General features: G+C 45.5%; 1 protein-coding gene across 3 annotated transcripts in view; it reads right to left on the minus strand.

The window, feature by feature from the left end:
* Positions 1–19,718, minus strand: part of LOC144602188 (tripartite motif-containing protein 66-like) — a 255,557-nt gene that overhangs the window by 80,413 nt on the left and 155,426 nt on the right. For all 3 annotated transcript variants that reach the window (XM_078414925.1, XM_078414926.1, XM_078414924.1), the window contains exons 7-8: positions 8,825–8,971; positions 8,552–8,666 (exon numbers count right to left, since the gene is read on the minus strand). In XM_078414925.1, coding sequence (XP_078271051.1) covers positions 8,552–8,666; positions 8,825–8,971 — 262 coding nt within the window. The remainder of the gene's footprint in view (positions 1–8,551; positions 8,667–8,824; positions 8,972–19,718) is intronic.

The following is a 19,718-nucleotide window of genomic DNA, read 5'->3' on the forward strand; positions in this document are numbered from 1 at the left end:
CACACAACCTGTCCAAGTCACCCAGCAACCTCATAGCATCTTCCTCACAGTTCACACTTCCACCCAGCTTTGTATCATCTGCAAATTTGTTAATGGTACTTTTAATCCCTTCATCCAAGTCATTAATGTATATTGTAAATAGCTGCGGTCCCAGCACCGAGCCTTGCGGTACCCCACTAGTCACTGCCTGCCATTCTGAAAGGGACCCATTTATCCCCACTCTTTGCTTTCTGTCTGTCAACCAATTTTCTATCCATGTTAGTACCCTACCTCCAATACCATGTGCTCTAATTTTGCCAACTAATCTCCCATGTGGAACCTTGTCGAAGGCTTTCTGAAAGTCAAGGTACACCACATCCACCGGCTCTCCCCTGTCAATTTACCTAGTTACATCCTCAAAGAATTCCAGAAGATTCGAGACTTTGTGATAAGTCTGTGAATGTGCTTGAGTGGCCCAGCCAGAGCATGGACTTGAACCCAATCGAACATCTGAGGAGGGACCTGAAAATAGCTGTGCATCGACCCTCCCCATCCAACCTGACAGAGTTTGAGAGGATCTGCAGAGAAGAATGGGAGGAATCACCCAAATACAGGTGTGCCAAGCCTGTAGCGTCATACCCAAGAAGCTGCCAAAGGTGCCTCAAAAAAGTACTGAGTAAAGGGTCTGAATACTTATGTAAATGTGATATTTCAGTTATTTCTTTTTAATTACTGCAAAAATTTCAAAACATCTGTTTTCACTTTTTTATTTTGGGGTATTGTGTGTAGATTGATGATAAAAAAAATGAATTTAATCTATTTTAAAATAAGGCTGTAACGTAGCAAAATGTGGAAAAACTGAAGGGGTCTGAATACTTTCTGAATGCACTGTACTAAAACTCTCGTTTGTTTGTTCCTGATCTATGGCCAAAACGGTACAGAATAGCACAATAATCTTAGGGTCACCTTACTCACCGTCGTCCCTTTGGTGGTAATGGAAGAAGGTACAGGAGCCTAAAAACTGTAACATCTAGGTTCAGGAACAGATTCTTCCCTACAGCCATTCGGCTATGAAACTCTACATCCTCAAATAAGCTCTGAACGTCAATACATTATTATTGTTATTATTATTGTTAATATAATAATAATTATTATTACTATTATTACAGTAATATGTATGTGTGTGTGTGTGTACATATATGGATTATGTATACATATACAGTGTTGTTTGTGTACTTGTGGGTGTGTATATATACACACGGAACTTTTTGTTCTCTCTCGTTTATCATATTGTTTACAGTGTACATAGAAACATAGAAAATAGGTGCAGGAGGAGGCCATTTGGCCCTTTGAGCCAGCACCACCATTCATTGTAATCATGGCTGATCATCCACAATCAGTAACCTGTGCCTGCTTTCACCCCATATCCTTTGATTCCACTAGCCCCTAGAGCTCTATCTAACTCTCTTTTAAATTCATCCAGTGAATTGGCCTCCACTGCCTTCTGTGGCAGAGAATTCCACAAATTCACAACTCTCTGGGTGAAAAAGTTTTTTCTCACCTCAGTTTTAAATGGCCTCCCCTTTATTCTTAGACTGTGGCCCCTGGTTCTGGACTGCCCCAACATTGGGAACATTTTTCCTGCATCTAGGTTGTCCAGTCCTTTTATGATTTTATGATTTTATACATCTCTATAAGATCCACTCTCATCCTTCTAAACTCCAGTGAATACAATACTAGTCTTCCCAATCTTTCCTCATATGACAGTCCCTCCATCCCAGGGATTAACCTGGTGAACCTACACTGCACTGCCTCAATAGCAAGGACGTCCTTCCTCAAATTAGGAGACCAAAACTGCACAAAATACTCCAGATGTGGACTCATCGAACAATTTGATCCCAAAAGGCTCCTCTACAAACACTTGCCTTCCCAATTTCCCAAGACGAGATCCAGCGTTGCCCTCTCATGTGTGGGGGCCTCCACATACTGCTGGAGAAAACTCTCCTGAACACCTTTGAGAAATTGCACCCCAGTTAAACCCTTCTCACTATGATTTTGGGAAAGTTAAAATCCCTTACAAAAACAACCTTATTTGACTTGCAGTTATCTGCAATCTCCTGGCATATTTGTTTTTCTAATTCCTGTTGATTATTTGGGGGTCTGTTGTATACCCTCAACAAGGTGATCATCCCTTTCTTGTTCTTCAGCTCCACCCATATAGCCTCACTAGACAAACCGTTCGTAATGTCAACTCTGATCACTGCCGTGACATCCTCCTTAACCATCACCCCTGTCTCTCCTGAAGCATCTGCATCCTGGAACATTGAGCTGCCAGTCCTGCCCCTCCCTTAATCAGGTTTCAGTCATGGCTACAATGTCCCAGTCGCACGTGCCCTTAGCTCATCTGCCTTTATGCACCACTATGAACAGTCAATCCTGGTGACAAATGGCTGCTTTTTAAATCCCTTGCACTGCTCCTCCTCTACTAATGCACTTAGTAGTGAAACTAACCAGCTCTTGCAAGGACTTGAAGGGCTGAGGTAAAAGGACAGGTTAGGCAGGCTAGGACTTTATTCCCACAGGACTTTACTCACAGGAGGCTGAAGGGTGATTTTATAGAGGTGTACAAGATCATGAGGAAATTGGTTGAAATTTACGAGTTATCCTTAAATGCAGGAAAGGTGCAGGCAGACTGGAGGGTGGCAAATGTTGTGCCTCTATTCAAGAAGGGCTGCAGGGAAAATGCTGGGAACTGTAGGCCAGTGAGCTTAACATATGTCATTGGAAAGTTACTGGGGAGTATTCTGAGGGATAGGTTACACAGGCATTTGGACAGGCAATTTGGATTAGGGTTAGTCAGCATGGTTTTGTACGTGGGAGGTCGTATCTCACGTGGGGGCGTGGCTGTGTTCTGCAGCTGCGGCTCACCGGCAGTCTCTCCGTTTTTTTTTTGTGTTTTTTTTGTCATTGTCGTTCTTAAATGTACGTTTTGTTTTATTTTTAATTCTGTGTATGTGGGGGGGTGGTGGGGGGGTTGGGGGAAACCTTTTTTTCAATCTCCTCCTCAACGGAGATGCGACCTTTACCGTGTCGTATCTCCGTTCGCGCTACGGCCTAACATCGTGGAGTCGGCGGCCTCCAGCTGGGATCGACCTCGAAGACTCCGGTCGCAGGGCCTGGACTTACCATCTCGGAGGCTTCGGCCGTGGGCCCTGCAGACCGCAACATCAGGAGCTCGCAGGTCCCTGGCTGGCGACCGGTGTTTGGGAGCTCCAGCCGTAGCAGCTTCGACCGCCCCGAAACGCGAGGTACGATCAACCCGCCCGCAGGCCCTTCATCACCCTGCGTGGCTCGGCCGCAGCACTTTACATCGCCCGGTGGGGGCTCAGGACTCTCATCGCCCTGCGTGGCTCGGCCGCGGCACTTTACATCGCCCGGTGGTGGCTCAGGACTTTCATCGCCCTGCGTGGCTCGGCCCTGGGACTTTACATCGCCCGGTGGGGGCTTCAAGGGGTTGGGAGCCTCGACTGCCTCGTGGCGCCACGGGAGAAGAATGAGGAGGAGATAAGACTTTGCCTTCCATCACAGTGAGGGTATGCCTGGAGCAATCACTGTGATGGCTGTTTTGTGTAAAAAATTGTATCTGTGTGTCTTGTGCTTTTTGATGTCTGCTGCCGGACCCTGACGTGAGAGGACGCTGGCGTTGAGTATTCGCCGCTTTTCCGTCAAGATAGTTTGTCTGTTTGTCTCTATGTTAAATGTATTTGTAAAGCGCTTTGAGCATGTGATAAGGCGCTATATAAAATAAATATATTATTATTATTATTATTAAATCAAATTGAGTTTTTTGAAGACGTGACCAAAAAGGTGGATGACTTGTAGACTTGTATACATGGACTATGTATACAGAGATCTAGACAGAGTTGTATACATGGACTTCAGTAAGGCATTCGGCAAGGTTCCGCATGGTAGGCTGCTCTGGAAGGTTAGATCGCATGGGATCCAAGGAGAGATAGCTGAATGGATAGAAAATTGGCTTCATGGAAGGAAGCAGAGGGTGATGGTGGAAGGTTGCTTCTCGGACTGGATGCCTGTGACTAGTGGTGTGCCTCAGGGTTCGGTGTTGGGCCCATTACTGTTTGTCATCTACATCAATGACTTGGATGAGAACATACAGGGCAAGATTAGCAAGTTTGCTGATGATACAAAAGTGGGTGGTTTTGCAGATAGTGAAGATGGTTGTGAAAGATTGCAGCAGGATCTGGATCGATTGGCCAGGTGGGCGGAGGAATGGTTGATGGAATTTAATACAGAGAAGTGTGAGGTGTTGCATTTTGGGATGTCTAACAAGGGCAGGACCAACACAGTGAATGGTAGGTCTCTGGGGAGTGTTGTAGAGCAGAGGGATCTAGGAGTGCAGGTGCATGGTTACTTGAAGATCAAGTGGCAGGTAGACAAGGTGGTCAAAAAGGCTTTAGGCACATTGGCTTTCATCAGTGTATTAAGTGTAGAGGTTGGGAGGTCATGTTGCAGTTGTATAAGACGTTGGTGAAACCACATTTAGAATATTGTGTTTAGTTCTTGTGTTCATGTTATAGGAAAGATATTGTCATGCCTGAAAGGGTTCAGCGAAGATTTACAAGGATGTTGCCAGGACTAGAGGGTGTGAGTTACAGGGAGAGGTTGAGTAGGCTGAGTCTCTATTCCTTGGAGCGCAGGAGGATGAGGGGTGATCTTATCAAGATGTATAAAATCATGAGAGGAATAGATCGGGTTAGGGTCGCTTGCCCAGAGTAGGGGAGTCAAGGACCAGTGGATATAGGTTTAAGGTGAAGGGGAAAAGATTTAATAGGAATCTGAGGGGTATGTTTTTCACACAAAGGGTGGTGGATGTATGGAACAAGCTGCCAGAGGAGGTAATTGAGGTAGGGACTATCTGGTATCTCAAATTTCACTGTTCCTCAATTGGTGCATGTGACAATAAACTGACCTTGAAACCTTGAAACAGTTGGACAGGTACATGGAAAGGACAAATTTGGAGAGATATATACCGAGCGTAGGCAGGTGGGGCTAGTGTAGCTGGGACATGTTGGCAGGTGTGGGTGAGTTGGGCCGAAGGGCCTGTTTCCACGCTGTATCACTCTATGACTCTATGAAGGGCCTGTTTCCACGCTGTATCATTATGACTAAGACTCTATGATGGGGGCAGATAGTTTGAATGTACATTGGTGGGGGAAGCAAAAACAAGAGGACATATGTTTAAGGTGAGATTGACAAGATTTAACACAAACCTGAGTGGCAACTTTTTCACTAAGAGGGTGGTGTGTAAATGCAACAAGCTGAAGAAGTAACCATAACAGCGTTAAAAAGACACTTGAACAGGTACATGGATAGGAAAGATTTAGAGGAATACAGGCCAAATGTGAGCAAATGGGACTAGCTGAGATGGGACAGCTTGGTGGGCATGGACTAGATGGGCAAAAGACCTGTTTCAGTGCTGTGGACCAGTGTTACAGTGCTAATGTTTTAGGTGCCGGAGCTGTCACTGGTGCCGGAGCGGCGCTCCAGTAAGCTCCAGCAGCACCACCCCTCCATAGGGCTCTATGACTAACCTAGCCTCCCTCTGGCCTTCTGGTCTGAAGAAGGGTCCAGACCCCAGACCCCAGACCCCACCCATTCCTTCTCTCCAGAGATGCTGTCTGTCCCAACCAATTACTCCAGCATTTTGTGTCAATCTTCGGTGTAAACCAGCATCTGTAGTTCCTTCCAACACGCACTATTTAATCGCTGCTTTTTAAAATCGCCTCTCAGTGACTCGAGTAGCCTGGTTCATTTTACCCTTCAGGAAAATGTTGCACTTTAAAAATGCAAAGGTCACAATCACAGGCCTTACACGTGTAATCCCGCTAAAAGATAACCATCGTCTATTTAAATTTACTAATCTCACTTTGGAATATGCAGAGTATGGAGGGAAAATAAGCACATCCACTATTAATTGGGTATAATTTATCAGTGCCCTGCCGGGAAGAATATATGAATGAATGAATGACATGGTTGGCATTATGGTTAAAGCATTTCCCAGTATTACCATTACAGTAAATCTTCGTTTTAATGGACCTATTTATAATGGGTTTTGGTCACCGATAGCTGCCGGTGCTGCGGCTTGTACCGCGACCGTTCAGAGTGCCTGTTGCCAGTAGCGGCGTCCACCTGCACCTCCCCGCAGAGTTACCGTGGCCACAGCGCTCCACACCACAGCAACATGCCCACTGCCCCTGCCACCGTCGCCTCCTCCACCCCGGCCACACCTGCAGCCTCCACTGCCGTCACTCCGGCCACACCTGCCACTGCAACTGCTGCCATCGCCACCCCGGCCACTCCATTCCACGCCTGTCACCGCCGCCCCCTGCCCACACTCCACAGCCGCTCATAGTGCCTGCCGCCACAGCCACCGCCAGCCCGGCCGTGCCTGCCGCCACAGCCACCGTCAGTCCGGCCACACCTGTCACTGCTGCTGCCACACCGCCACTGCCGCTGGCACCACGGCTTCGCAAACCCTTACCTGCACTCCACTCGTCCGCGGGTCATGACCAATGACTCCACTGATCCTCGCCTCTGCCCTGGCCTCCTGCAGGCCGAGACACTCAACTCACCTCAATACCACACCCAGTTTCTGAGGAAGAGTCCAGAGTCTCCAGCTCCGAAACGTCACCTATCCATGTTCTCCAGAGGTGCTGCCTGACCCGCTGAGTTACTCCAGCACTCTGTGAAACGTCACCTATCCATGTTCTCCACAGATGCTGCCTGACCCGCTGAGTTACTCCTGCATTTTATTTCCTTTCGCATATTACAACTGCAGTCGTTTATTTCTGATACTGATACAACGATTATAATATACCAGGTTAAAGCGGCCAATGGGCAATAACGGACACTATTCCCCCGCCCGCTGTGGTGCGTTATAACGGGTGTTTACTACATTCCCCCACACGTTGTGGTGCGTTATAACGGGTGTTTACTGCATTCCCCCACACGCTGTGGCGCGTTATAACGGGTGTTTACTGCATTCCCCCACACGCTGTGGCGCGTTATAACGGGCGTTTATTGCATTCCCCCACACGTTGTGGTCCGTTATAACGGGCGTTTACTGCATTCCCCCACACGCTGTGGTCCGTTATAACGGGCGTTTACTGCATTCCCCCACACGCTGTGGTCCGTTATAACGGGTGTTTACTACATTCCCCCGCCCGTTGTCAAGTCAAGTCAATTTTATTTGTATAGCACATTTAAAAACAACCCACGTTGACCAAAGTGCTGTACATCTGATTAGGTTCCAATAGAAAAAAAAATGAAAACATACAGTAGCACGCAAACAGTTCACAGCGCCTCCTCAATGAGCCTCAAACGCTAGGGAGTAGAACGCTGTGGTCCGTTATATCGGGCGTTTACTGCATTGTTGAATAGTATTCTGCATTAACCACCACAAAACAAAGGCAACATGGGGAAAAATTACTATCTAAAGTTTACAGATTTGTTCTTGACTTTCGCTTAGAATCTGGTCACTAGACAAGGGATGGTACATTTTGTGCCTTTGCCGGCCCCTTTGTGGCAATTCTTTTGTGTACTTTGTATGCATAAACAAAGAATTTCACTGCACCTAGCTGGGTACAAGTGGCAATAAAGTATCATCATCATGCTGGCTCGATGGGCCAAATGGCCTTCTCCTGTACCTATTTTCTATGTTTCTATTTTTCTATCATCATCACTAGCAGACTAATACCCCCAAAAAATCAATTTCCTCTTCTTTCCAAAGATCAAAATGGGTTGATTTTCTTTCATTATATTTTTTTACATCTCAGTTATTATTTTACTGGAATATAATCTGCTATTTCAAAATATACTTAATCCCAATAATTGCTGGTAACTAGTTACCCCCAGCACATATAAATCATGTGCAGGCAAATGTTATTAGAGATATATAGCCATATTTCCCAACAACATGAAAGAAAGCCCTTTTGGCCCATGGAGTTTCTGCTTGCTCACAGAACAATCCCATTCCTCACTGTGATTTTCCTGACACCTATTTACCTCCGACTTCCATTCACTTCCCCGAACCTCCAAATTCTACTACATTCTACCAAATTCTACGATCTATCTGCCTGTACACAAGGAGCAATTTCCAGCAGCAACCTACCAACGCACACACTCTTGGGATGTGTGATCAAACAGGTACATCTGGTGCATACCCACATGATCACTGGAAGAAGGTGCAACTCCACAAAGGTGGCACAGAGATCAGGATTCAACCCAAGTCTCTGGAGCAAGTGGATTGCAGCTCCAGTAGCTTCACTACCATGATGCCCTTTTTTGATTTATAAATAATTGGAAAATGCACTGAAATATTAAATCATTCATAATGAAAGTGTATCTTAAAACAAATATATTTTTATGTTGACATTTCCTATATAGACTTTGGTCAATACCTAATGACAGTGATCACCAATTAAAGTTGCAGGGTGAATATCCATTAATGGGGGCAGAGAGCATTATGACATTTTGCTTCAATGTTTCTTACCTAAAGCAGAGAGCTTATTAGTCCACAAAACAGAATCCCAGTGAAAATGAATCTTGGAGGGTCCCAAATCTGTGTTGCACTCTGTTTCCAATATACGATGCATCTGAAACAAGATCTAAAAAAGGAACATTAAAATTTGTTATTCCGTTAGCCATATGGCCCTTGAAATTGAGCTCAATATTCAATGCCCTGTTATATAAATTGTAATGATAATAATTAACACAAATAGTACTACACCATCACTTTGCTCATGAAATGGCTATTCATACTTACCAGTTCCTTGCTGAATATGAAAGGAATATTGTTCTTCCTGGTAACTGCCCAGTTGATGAAGTTTAACACATGCTCTAGGTTTCTGCACAATCCCATTACTGTTTGAAGTTGATGCTCCAGTTTAAGCCTTCGTTCATTTGTAATTCTCTACGTTTGAAATGGAAAAGCAGCATAATCAGCAAAATAGGATCAATTACTATAGAATCTCCACGGGAAACAATGATCCATTGCTGAACACAGCCAGATCAGGAGCAGGGAGGCAGGTGTGTTGCTGCCCTGGATTCAACCCTTCTGGCAATCCCTAGTAGAGGGCAGGTACAGTGCATGTACATCTAATTCACTTGCCCCACACACACAGTAAGATGTGAGCCGCCCTGACTCAAACCTGCATTCCTATGAATGCAGAAGTCTGAAGAAGGATCCCACCTATCCAGTTCCTCCAGAGAGGCTGCCTGATCCATTGAGTTACTTCAGCAATTTGTGTCAATCTCTGCATTTTTAAGCTCACCTTTTGGTGAACAGATTTACACGAGAATCCTTGCCATTAATTCAGAATAACAAATTTAATTTAAGCAGTTAAACTCTTACATGGTGCAATCCAAAGGGGTTAATCATCTCAACCTGCCTGCGTTTGGCCCATGTCCCTCTAAATCTGTCCTATCCATATACCTGTCTAACCGTTTCTTAAACGTTGGGATGGCCCCTGCCTCAACTACCTCCTCTGGCAGCTTTGTTCCATACACCCACCATACTTTGTGTGAAAACGTTACCCTATTCCTATTAAATCTTTTCCCCATCATCTTAAACCTATGTTCTCTGGTCCTCGATTCACTTCCTCAATGCAAGAGGTTCGGTGCATCTACCTGAACTATTCCTCTCATGATTTTGTACACCTCTGTAAGAGGTGTACATTCCCTGTAGTGCATCCTCCTGCACTACAGGGAATAGTGTCCCAGCCTACTCAACCTCTCCTTATAGCTCAGACCCTCTAGCCATGGCAACATCCTCGTAAATTCTTCTCTGAACCCTTTCCAGCTTGATAACATCTTTCCCATAACATGGTGCCCAGAACTGAACACAATACTCTAAATACGGCCTCAACAATGTCTTATACAACTGCAACATGACCTCCCAACTTCTATACTCATTATGTAAGAAGGAACTACAGATGCTGGTTTAAACTGAAGATAGACACAAAAAGCTGGAGTAACTCAGCGGGACAGGCAGCATCTCTGGAGAGAAGGAATGGGTGACGTTTTGGGTGGAGACTCTTCTTCAGACTCAGTACTCTGACTGGTGAAGGCCAATGTGCCAAACTCTTTTTTGAACACTTTATCAACCTACGACTCGACCTTCAAGGAACCATGCACCTGCACTCCGAGATCCCTCTGCTTCACAACACTCCCCAGAGCCCTACCATTCACTGTGTAGGTCCTACCCATGTTAGACTTCCCAAAATGCAACAACTCACATATCTCTGTATTAAATTCCATTAACCATTCCTCAGCCCATCTGGCCAATCGATCAAGATCTAGCTGCAATTTTTCACAACCATCTTCACTATCTGCAAAACCACCCACTTTTGTATGAGCAAACTTGCTCATCTTGCCCTGTATGTTCTCATCCAAATCATTGATATAGATGACAAACAGTAACGGGCCCAGCACCAAACCCTGAGGCACACCACTAGTCACAGGCCTCCAGTCCGTGAAGCAACCTTCCACCATCACCGTCTGCTTCCTTTCACGAAGCCAATCTGTCCTAAGATCCCATGTGATCTAACCTTCCAGAGCAGCCTACCATGCAGAACCTTATCGAATGCCTTACTGAAATATATGCGCAGAAGATCTACAGCTCTGCCCTTATCGACCTTTTTGGTCACGTCTTCAAAAAACTCAATCAGATTTGTGACCTCCCACGTACAAAACCATGCTGACTGTCCCTAACCAGCCCTTGTCAGTCTAAATATAGATATAGGTAAAAAACGATATAGGTAAAAAACGGGATGAGGTCCTACAAGGTGAATTTAGGGAGCTAGGAGATAAACTAAAAAGTAGGACCTCAAAGGTAATAATCTCTGGATTACTACCAGTGCCACGTGCTAGTCAGATATTGCAGATGAATACGTGGCTTGAAAAATGGTGCAAGGGGGAGGGATTCGAATTTCTGGGACATTGGAACATCTGGGGGAGGTGGGACCGGTACAAGCAGGACGGTCTGCACCTGAGCTGGAATGGAACCAATGTCCTTGGGGGGAGTGTTTGCTGTCTGGGAGGATTTAAACTAATATGGCAGGGGGATGGGAACAAGAGCAGAGAGACGGAGGGGTATAAAATGAGGGTAGAAACAATAGGTAACAAGGTGAAAAGTAAAAGTGGCCACTTTGCAACATAATTATATAAGGGGCAAGAGTGTTATAAAAACAAGCCTGAAGGCTTTGTGTCTCAAGGAGTATTCGGAATAAGGTGGATGAATTAAATGTGGAGATAGTTATTAATGATTATGATATAGTTGGGATTACAGAGACATGGCTCCAGGGTGACCAAGGCTGGGTGCTCAACATCCAGGGATATTCTATATTCAGGCGGGATAGACAGAAAGGAAAAGGAGGTGGGGTAGCGTTGCTGGTTAGAGAGGAGATTAACGCAATGGAAAGGAAGGACATTAGTTCGGAGGATGTGGAATCGATATGGGTAGAGCTGCGAAACACTAAGGGGCAGAAAACGCTAGTGGGAGTTGTGTACAGGCCACCTAACAGCAGTAGTGAGGTTGGGGATGGCATCAAACAGGAAATTAGAAATGCGTGCACCAAAGGTGCAGCAGTTATAATGGGTGATTTCAATCTACATATAGATTGCGTGAACCAAATTGGCAGGGGTGCTGAGGAAGAGGATTTCTTGGAATGTTTGCGAGATGGTTTTCTAAACCAACATGTCGAGGAACCAACAAGAGAGCAGGCCATTCTAGACTGGGTATTGAGTAATGAGGAAGGGTTAGTTAGCAGACTTGTTGTGCGAGGCCCCTTGGGCAAGAGTGACCATAATATGGTGGAGTTCTTCATTAGGATGGAGAGTGACAAAGTCAATTCAGAAACAAGTGTTCTGAACTTAAAGAAAGGTAACTTTGAGGGTATGAGACGTGAATTGTCCAAGATAGACTGGCAATTGATACTTAAAGGGTTGACGGTGGACATGCAATGGAAGGCATTTAAAGATTGCATGGATGAACTACAACAATTGTTCATCCCAGTTTGGCAAAAGAACAAACCAGGAAAGGTAGTGCATCCGTGGCTAACAAGGGAAATCAAGGATAGTATTAAAACAAAAGATGAAGCATATAAATTAGCCATCACAGGTACAACGGCAGCACACAACCATCACAGGTACAACCCCATGCACCTGCACAAGAGCACACAGCCATTACAGGTACAACAGCAGCACATAATCATCACAGGTACGACACCGAGCACCTGCGCCCCTGCACAACAGCAGCACACAGCCATCACAGGTACGACACCGAGTACCTCTGGCCCTGCACAACAGCAACACACAACCATCACATCACAGGTACAACAGCAGCACACAACCATCACAGGTACAACAGCAGCACACAACCATCACAGGTACGACACCGAGTACCTCTGGCCCTGCACAACAGCAGCACACAACCATTACATCACAGGTACAACAGCAGCACACAACCATTACATCACAGGTACAACAGCAGCACACAACCATCACAGGTACGACGGCAGCACACAACCATCACAGGTACGAAGCCGAGGACCTCTATCCCCTGCACAACGGCAGCATCCTCTGCCTTCCCAGCCTGATAAGGTTGCTTGTGTACAAAATGCTCTAATTGATATGTGTTGGGTCCAGGCTGCAGGGCTAATGGCACTCATGACTTTCCAGAGCAAGCTGTGGAGATCTGTCCTTTTTCTTTGTTTCAGCCACTATACTCCTGTGTACCAAAGGCTTCCTCAATTTCTCTCTTGATAGGCAATACAAAAAGAATGGTGAATCCGCTAAGAAACAAGAGGCACTCAACTGGAAATTTATCACACTTAGCATTTATTCCTCGGAATGTCAACCACAGCCTGTCCCAAAAACTGGGACAGATAATGTATTTAACACTAAAACTATCTTTATTAAATGTTAGGTCTTTGGCAGGAAAAACCTTTTTAATCAATGATTTCATTATTAAACACAATCTTGATTTTACGTTTTTAACTGAAACTTGGTTGGACCAAAATAACTGTGCAGCTGTTCTTATCGATTCAACCCCTCCCCACTTCAATTTTATGAGTGAGGCTCGAGTGCATAAGAAAGGAGGTGGAGTCGCCATCATGTTTAATGACTCACTCCAATGCAAGCAGATATCATGGAAATCTTGCTTCTTTTGAATATGTGGCTCTTCAGCTGAGTTCCTCCTCCCGAGGGGCCATGTTCCTAAATATCTACAGGCCACCTAAATACTGTGCAAGCTTCTTTTATGAGTTTACTGAACTGCTGTCTATAATCTGTATTGACTTTGACTGTGTAGTTGGTGATTTTAACATTCATGTTGACAACTCCCAGGGCAGAGGGACAAAAGAACTGTGTTGTGTTCTTGATAAGGGGTACACTCTGGACTTAATTATCTCCAAAGGTCTAAACATTTCCAAGGTTGTGGTGACTGATGTTGCTCTCTCTGATCATTCCTGTGTTTTCTTTGACAGCACTATCTCCGCGCACACAAATGTTCAAACAGAGATAATCACAAAACAGTATATCACTTTAAACACCAGTGAAACATTTATTCAGCTTTTCCCTTTCACACCATCTTGGGGCTCACTCAATGAGCTTGTAGATCATTTCAATTCTAAAATTACAAATGTTATTGATGCCATTTCACCCACTACGGTGAAGACTGTCTCTGGTGAGAAAAGATCTCCATGGAGAAATGCCACGAAAAAAAGTGTCGAAAAGCTGAACACAGGTGGTGAAAAACAAATCTCCAGGTTCACTATGACATCTATAGGGAGAGACTCTGCATTTATGCTTTGGAGCTGAGAAATGCAGGCCTTCCTCAGGCCCCCAAACAGTAGCCTGGATATAGGGTGCAAGTTGAATCAAGAGTTAATATTGGCATGTCGCAAAGGTAATGCTACACTCGTTATGGGAGATTTCAACATTCAGGTAGACTGGGAAAATCAGCTTGGTAATGGTCCCCAAGAAAGGGAGTTTGTGGAGTGCCTTCGAGATGGATTCTGAGAGCAGCTTGTACTGGACCCTACCAGGGAGAAGGCAATTCTGAATTTAGTGTTGTGTAATAAACCGGAGGTAAAAGAGCCATTAGCAGGTAGTGACCATAACATGATCAGCCCCCTATCCCCTCTTCCATCCCCCATACGCCCAATTCATCCTCCCTGAACCCCCTTTAAAACCCCCCCAAACCTTGACAGCATTGGTCTAACACCCTCCCCTTACTCAGCCACCCCATCCCCTCACTCACGCACTCCATTCCCACCTCAACCCCCCCCCCCCCCACCTACCTTAAAACTCCCCCAAACCGTTCCTGCATTAACTGAAATTGTGTTTAGGATTTTTCTTCAGAGCCCCACTCACGCACTCCATTCCCCCCTTAATCCCCCTTAAAACTCCCCCAAACCTGTGCTGCATTAACTTAAATTGGTTTCAGTTTTTTTTTACGAGCCCCACTCACCCACTCCATTCACACCCCCTCAACTCCTTATCATCCCACCCCACAACCCACCCCCTTATCCTCTTCCCACCCACTCCATCCCCCAGCCCCATTATCCCCCCCTCTTTCCACCCTCCATTCACCCAATTCATCCCCCCTGAACCCCCTTTGAAACTCCCCCAAACCTCTACTGCATTGGTCTAACATTCAGCCACTCCATCCCCCCGCGTTCCCGGGTGGGGGCAGGGGAGGGGCAAGTGGGGGTGGCTAGGGGGGGTGGAGTGGGTTAGTAGAGGGAGGAGTAGGGGGAGGAGGGGGGGATTGAGTGGGGGGTTGAGGGTGCTATAATACAAGAGAGGCTTTGGGTCTAGGCCTCACTCAATCATACCCTCTCCCCTTACCTGCCCCCCCTCTACGAGGAATGGGCCCAACGGGTCCACTTGGTCTAGTTGTCTATAAAAGATGAGGTACGAGGGTAAGCTAAGCTAGCCAAGAATATAAAGGAGGATAGTAAAAGCTTCTATGGGTATGTGAAGACAAATGTGGGTCCCTCGAAGACAGAAGCAGGTGAATTTATTATGGGGAGCAAGGAAATGGCAGACGAATTGAACAGATACTTTGGATCTGTCTTCACAAAGGAAGACACAAACAATCTCCCGGAAGTACTTGTGGACAGAGGTCCTAGGGTAACGGAGGAACTGAAGGAAATTCACATTAGGCAGGAAATGGTGTTGAGTGGACTGATGGGACTGAAGACTGATAAATCCCCAGGGCCTGATGGTTTCCATCCCAGGGTACTTAAGGAAGTGGCTCTAGAAATCGTGGACGCATTGGTGATCATTCAGGATCAGTTCCCATGGATTGGAGGGTAGCTAATGTTATTCCACTTTTTATGAGAGGAGGGAGAGAGAAATTATAGACCAATTAGCCTGACATCAATGGCGGGGAAGATGCTGGAGTCAATTATATTTTTAAAAATTGTGGAACATTTGGATAGCAGTAACAGGATCGTTCTGAGACAGCAGGGATTTACAATGGGGAAATCATGCTTGACTAACCTTCTGGAATTTTTTGAGGATGTTACTAGGAAAATGGACAAGGGAGAACCAGTGGATGTAGTGCACCTGGACTTTCAGAAAGCCTTTGATAAGGTCCCACATCGGAGATTAGTGGGCAAGATTAGAGCACATGGTATTGGGCGTAGGGGGCTGACATGGATAGAGAATTGGTTGACAGACAGAAAACAAAGAGTAGGGATTAACGGGTCCCTTTCAAAATGGCAGTTGGTGACTAGTGGGGTACCGCAAGGCTCGGTGCTGGGACCGCAGCTATTTACAATATGCATTAATTACTTAGATGAAACATAGAAAATAGGTGCAGGCCCTTCGAGCCAGTCATTGTGATCATGGCTGGTCATCCACAATCAGTAACCTGTGCCCAACTTCTCCCCATATCCCTTGATTCCACTAGCCCCCAGAGCTCTATCTAGCTCTCTCTTAAATTCATCCAGTGATTTGTCCTCCACTGCCCTCTGTGGCAGAGAATTCCACAAATTCACAACTCTCTGGGTGAAAAAGTTCCTTCTCACCTCAGTTTTAAATGGCCTCCCCTTTATTCTTAATTGGGAACATTTTTCCTGCATCTAGCTTGTCCAGTCCCTTTATAATTTTATATGTCTCTATAAGATCCCCCCTCATCTTTTTAAACTCCAGTGAATGCAAGCCTCGTCTTTTCAATCTTTCCTCATATGACAGTCCCGCCATCCCAGGGATCAATCTCGTGAACCTACGCTGCATTGCCTCAATTACAAGGATGTCCTTCCTCAAATTAGGAATCACAATACTCCAGATGTGGTCTTACTTAGATGATATAACATATAACATATAACAACTACAGCATGGAAAAAGGCCTGTCCGGCCCTACCAGTCCACGCCGATCATTCTCCCTGACCTAGTCTCATCTACCTGCACTCAGACCATAACCATTAGGATGATTTCCCTTTCATAAATCCATGCTGACCTGGACTTATCCTTTTACTGCTATCCAAATGCATCGTTATTACCTCTTTAATAATTGACTCCAGCACCTTCCCCACCACTGATGTCACGCTATGAAGGGATTAAAATGAACATTAGCAAATTTGCAGATGACACAAAGCAGGGTGGCAGTGTGAACTGTGAGGAGGATGCTCTGAGGATGCAGGGTGACTTGGACAGGTTGTGTGAGTGGGTAGATGCATGGCAGATGCAGTTTAATGTGGATAAATGTGCGGTTATCCACTTTGGTGGTATAAACAGGAAGGCAGAGTATTATCTGAATGGTGTCAAGTTAGGAAATGGGGAAGGACAAAGAGGTCTGGGTTCATCAGTCACTTAAAGTTAGCATGCAGGTACAGCAGGCAGTGAAGAAAGCTAATGGCATGTTGGCCTTTATGACAAGAGAAGTTGAGTATAGGAGCAAAGAGGTTGTAAAGGGCCCTCGTGAGACCGCACGAGGGCCCCTGGAGTACTGTGTGCAGTTTTGGTCTCCAAATTTGAGGAAGGACATTCTTGCCATTGAGGGAGTGCAGCGTAGATTCACTAGGTTAATTCCCGGAATGGTGGGACTGTCGTATGTTGAAAGACTGGAGTGACTATGCTTGTATACACTAGAATTTAGAAGGATGAGAGGGGATTTTATTGAAACATATAAGATTAATAAGGGATTGGACACGCTAGAGGCAGGAAACATGTTCCCAATGTTGGGGGAGTCCAGAACCAGGGGCCGCAGTTTAAGAATATTTAGAACAGAGATGAGGAAAAACTTTTTTACTCAGAGAGTCGTAAATCTGAGGAAATCTCTGCCTCAGAAGGCAGCGGAGGCCAATTCACTGGATGCTTTCGAGAGCTAGATAGAGCTCTTAAAGATAGCGGAGTCAGGAGGTATGGGGAGAGGGCAGGAACGGGTTACTGTTTGTGAATGATCAGCCATGATCACATTGAATGGCGGTGCTGGCTCGAAAGGCCGAATGGCCCACTCCTGCACCTATTGTCTATTGTCAATTCTCTGACATCATTGCCTAAAACAATAATAATGCATGTGCCTTGTTTACAAACATAGAAACATAGAAAACAGGTGCAGGAGGAGGCCATTTTACCCTTCAAGCTAGCACCGCCAATAATTGTAATCATGGTTGATCATCCACAATCAGCCACATTAAGACAATTACAAAGACAATTACAAAGTCAGCCTTTTATCACCTTAAGAATATATCAAGGGTTAAAGGACTTATGGCTCAGCAGGATTAGGAAAAACTTGTCCATACATTTATCTTCAGTAGACTTGACTACTGTAATGCTGTCTTTACAGGTCTCCCTAAAAAATCGATTAGACAGCTGTGGCTGGTTCACTAACGCTGCTGCTCGAGTCCTCAGTAAACCAAGAAAGTGGATCACATCACTTCAGTTCTGAGGTCTTTACACTGGCTTCCAGTCTGTCAACGAATGGATTTCAAAATACTACTGTTGGTTTATAAAGCAATGAATGGTTTAGGGCCAAAAGTGATAGGAGAGTATGGCCAAGTGTAATGGGAATCAATGTGAAAGGTGAGATGCGAATCAATGTGAAAGGTAAGGAATTAAAAGTATTGTATATGAATGCGCGAAGTATAAGAAGTAAAATAGATGAGCATGAGGCTCAGGTAGAGATTGGTAGATATGACATTGTGGGGTTTACAGAGACTTGGCTGAAGGAGGATCGGGCCTGGGAACTTAATATTCAAAGTTATATTCAAGGACAGGCAGGTGGGTAGAGGCGGTGGGGTAGCTCTGTTGGTATGGGATGAAATTCAGTCACTTGTGAGGGGTGACATAGGGACTGACGAGATAGAGTCACTGTGGATAGAGTTGAGGAATTCGTTCCGCAGAGACCGTTCCCTCCGTAACTCTCTGGTCCACTCGTTCCTTCCTACCCAAACTACCCCCTCCCCGGGCACTTTCCCCTGCAATCACAGGAGATGCAACACCTGTCCCTTTACCTCCCCCCTCAACTCCATCCAAGGACCCAAACAGTCTTTCCAGGTGAGGCAGAGGTTCATCTGCACCTCCTCCAACCACATCTATTGTATCCGCTGCTCTAGATGTCAATATACATTAATGACTTGGATAAAGGGATTAAAAGTACCATTAGCAAATTTGCAGATGATACTAAGCTGGGTGATAGTGTGAACTGTGAGGAAGACGCTATGAGGTTGCAGGGTGACTTGGACAGGCTGTGTGAGTGGGCGGATGCATGGCAGATGCAGTTTAATGTGGATAAGTGTGAGGTTATCCACTTTGGTGGTAAGAATAGGAAGGCAGATTATTATCTGAATGGTGTCAAGTTAGGAAATGAGATCTGGGTGTCCTAGTGCATCAGTCACTGAAAGGAAGCATGCAGGTACAGCAGGCAGTGAAGAAAGCCAATGGAATGTTGGTCTTCATAAGAAGAGGAGTTGAGTACAGGAGCAAAGAGGTCCTTCTGCAGTTGTACAGGGCCCTAGTCAGACCGCACCTGGAGTACTGTGTGCAGTTTTGGTCTCCAAATTTGAGGAAGGATATTCTTGCTATTGAGGGCGTGCAGCGTAGGTTTACTAGGTTAATTCCTGGAATGGCGGGACTGTCGTATGTTGAAAGACTAGAGCGACTAGGCTTATATACACTGGAATTTAGGATGAGAGGGGATCTTATTGAAACATATAAGATTATTAAAGTGTTGGACACGTTAGAGGCAGGAAATATGTTCCCAATGTTGGGGGAGTCCAGAACAAGGGGCCATAGTTTAAGAATAAGGGGTAGGCCATTTAGAACGGAGATGAGGAAAAACCTTTTTAGTCAGAGAGTTGTGAATCTGTGGAATTCTCTGCCTCGGATGGCAGTGGAGGCCAATTCTCTGAATGCATTCAAGAAAGAGCTAGATAAAGCTCTTAAGGATAGCGGAGTCAGGGGGTATGGGGAGAAGGCAGGAACGGGGTACTGATTGAGAGTGATCAGCCATGATCACATTGAATGGCGGTGTTGGCTCGAAGAGCCGAATGGCCTACTCCTGCACATATTGTCTATTGTCTATTTACATCGGCGAGACCAAACGCAGGCTCGGCGACCATTTCACTCAACACCTTTGCTCAGTCCGCCTTAACCAACCTGTTCTCCTGAGACTTCAACTCCCCCTCCCACTCCCAGTCTGACCTTTC

Source organism: Rhinoraja longicauda, chromosome 18 (genome assembly GCF_053455715.1).
Source record: "Rhinoraja longicauda isolate Sanriku21f chromosome 18, sRhiLon1.1, whole genome shotgun sequence".
Classification (NCBI taxonomy): Eukaryota; Metazoa; Chordata; class Chondrichthyes; order Rajiformes; family Arhynchobatidae; genus Rhinoraja; species Rhinoraja longicauda.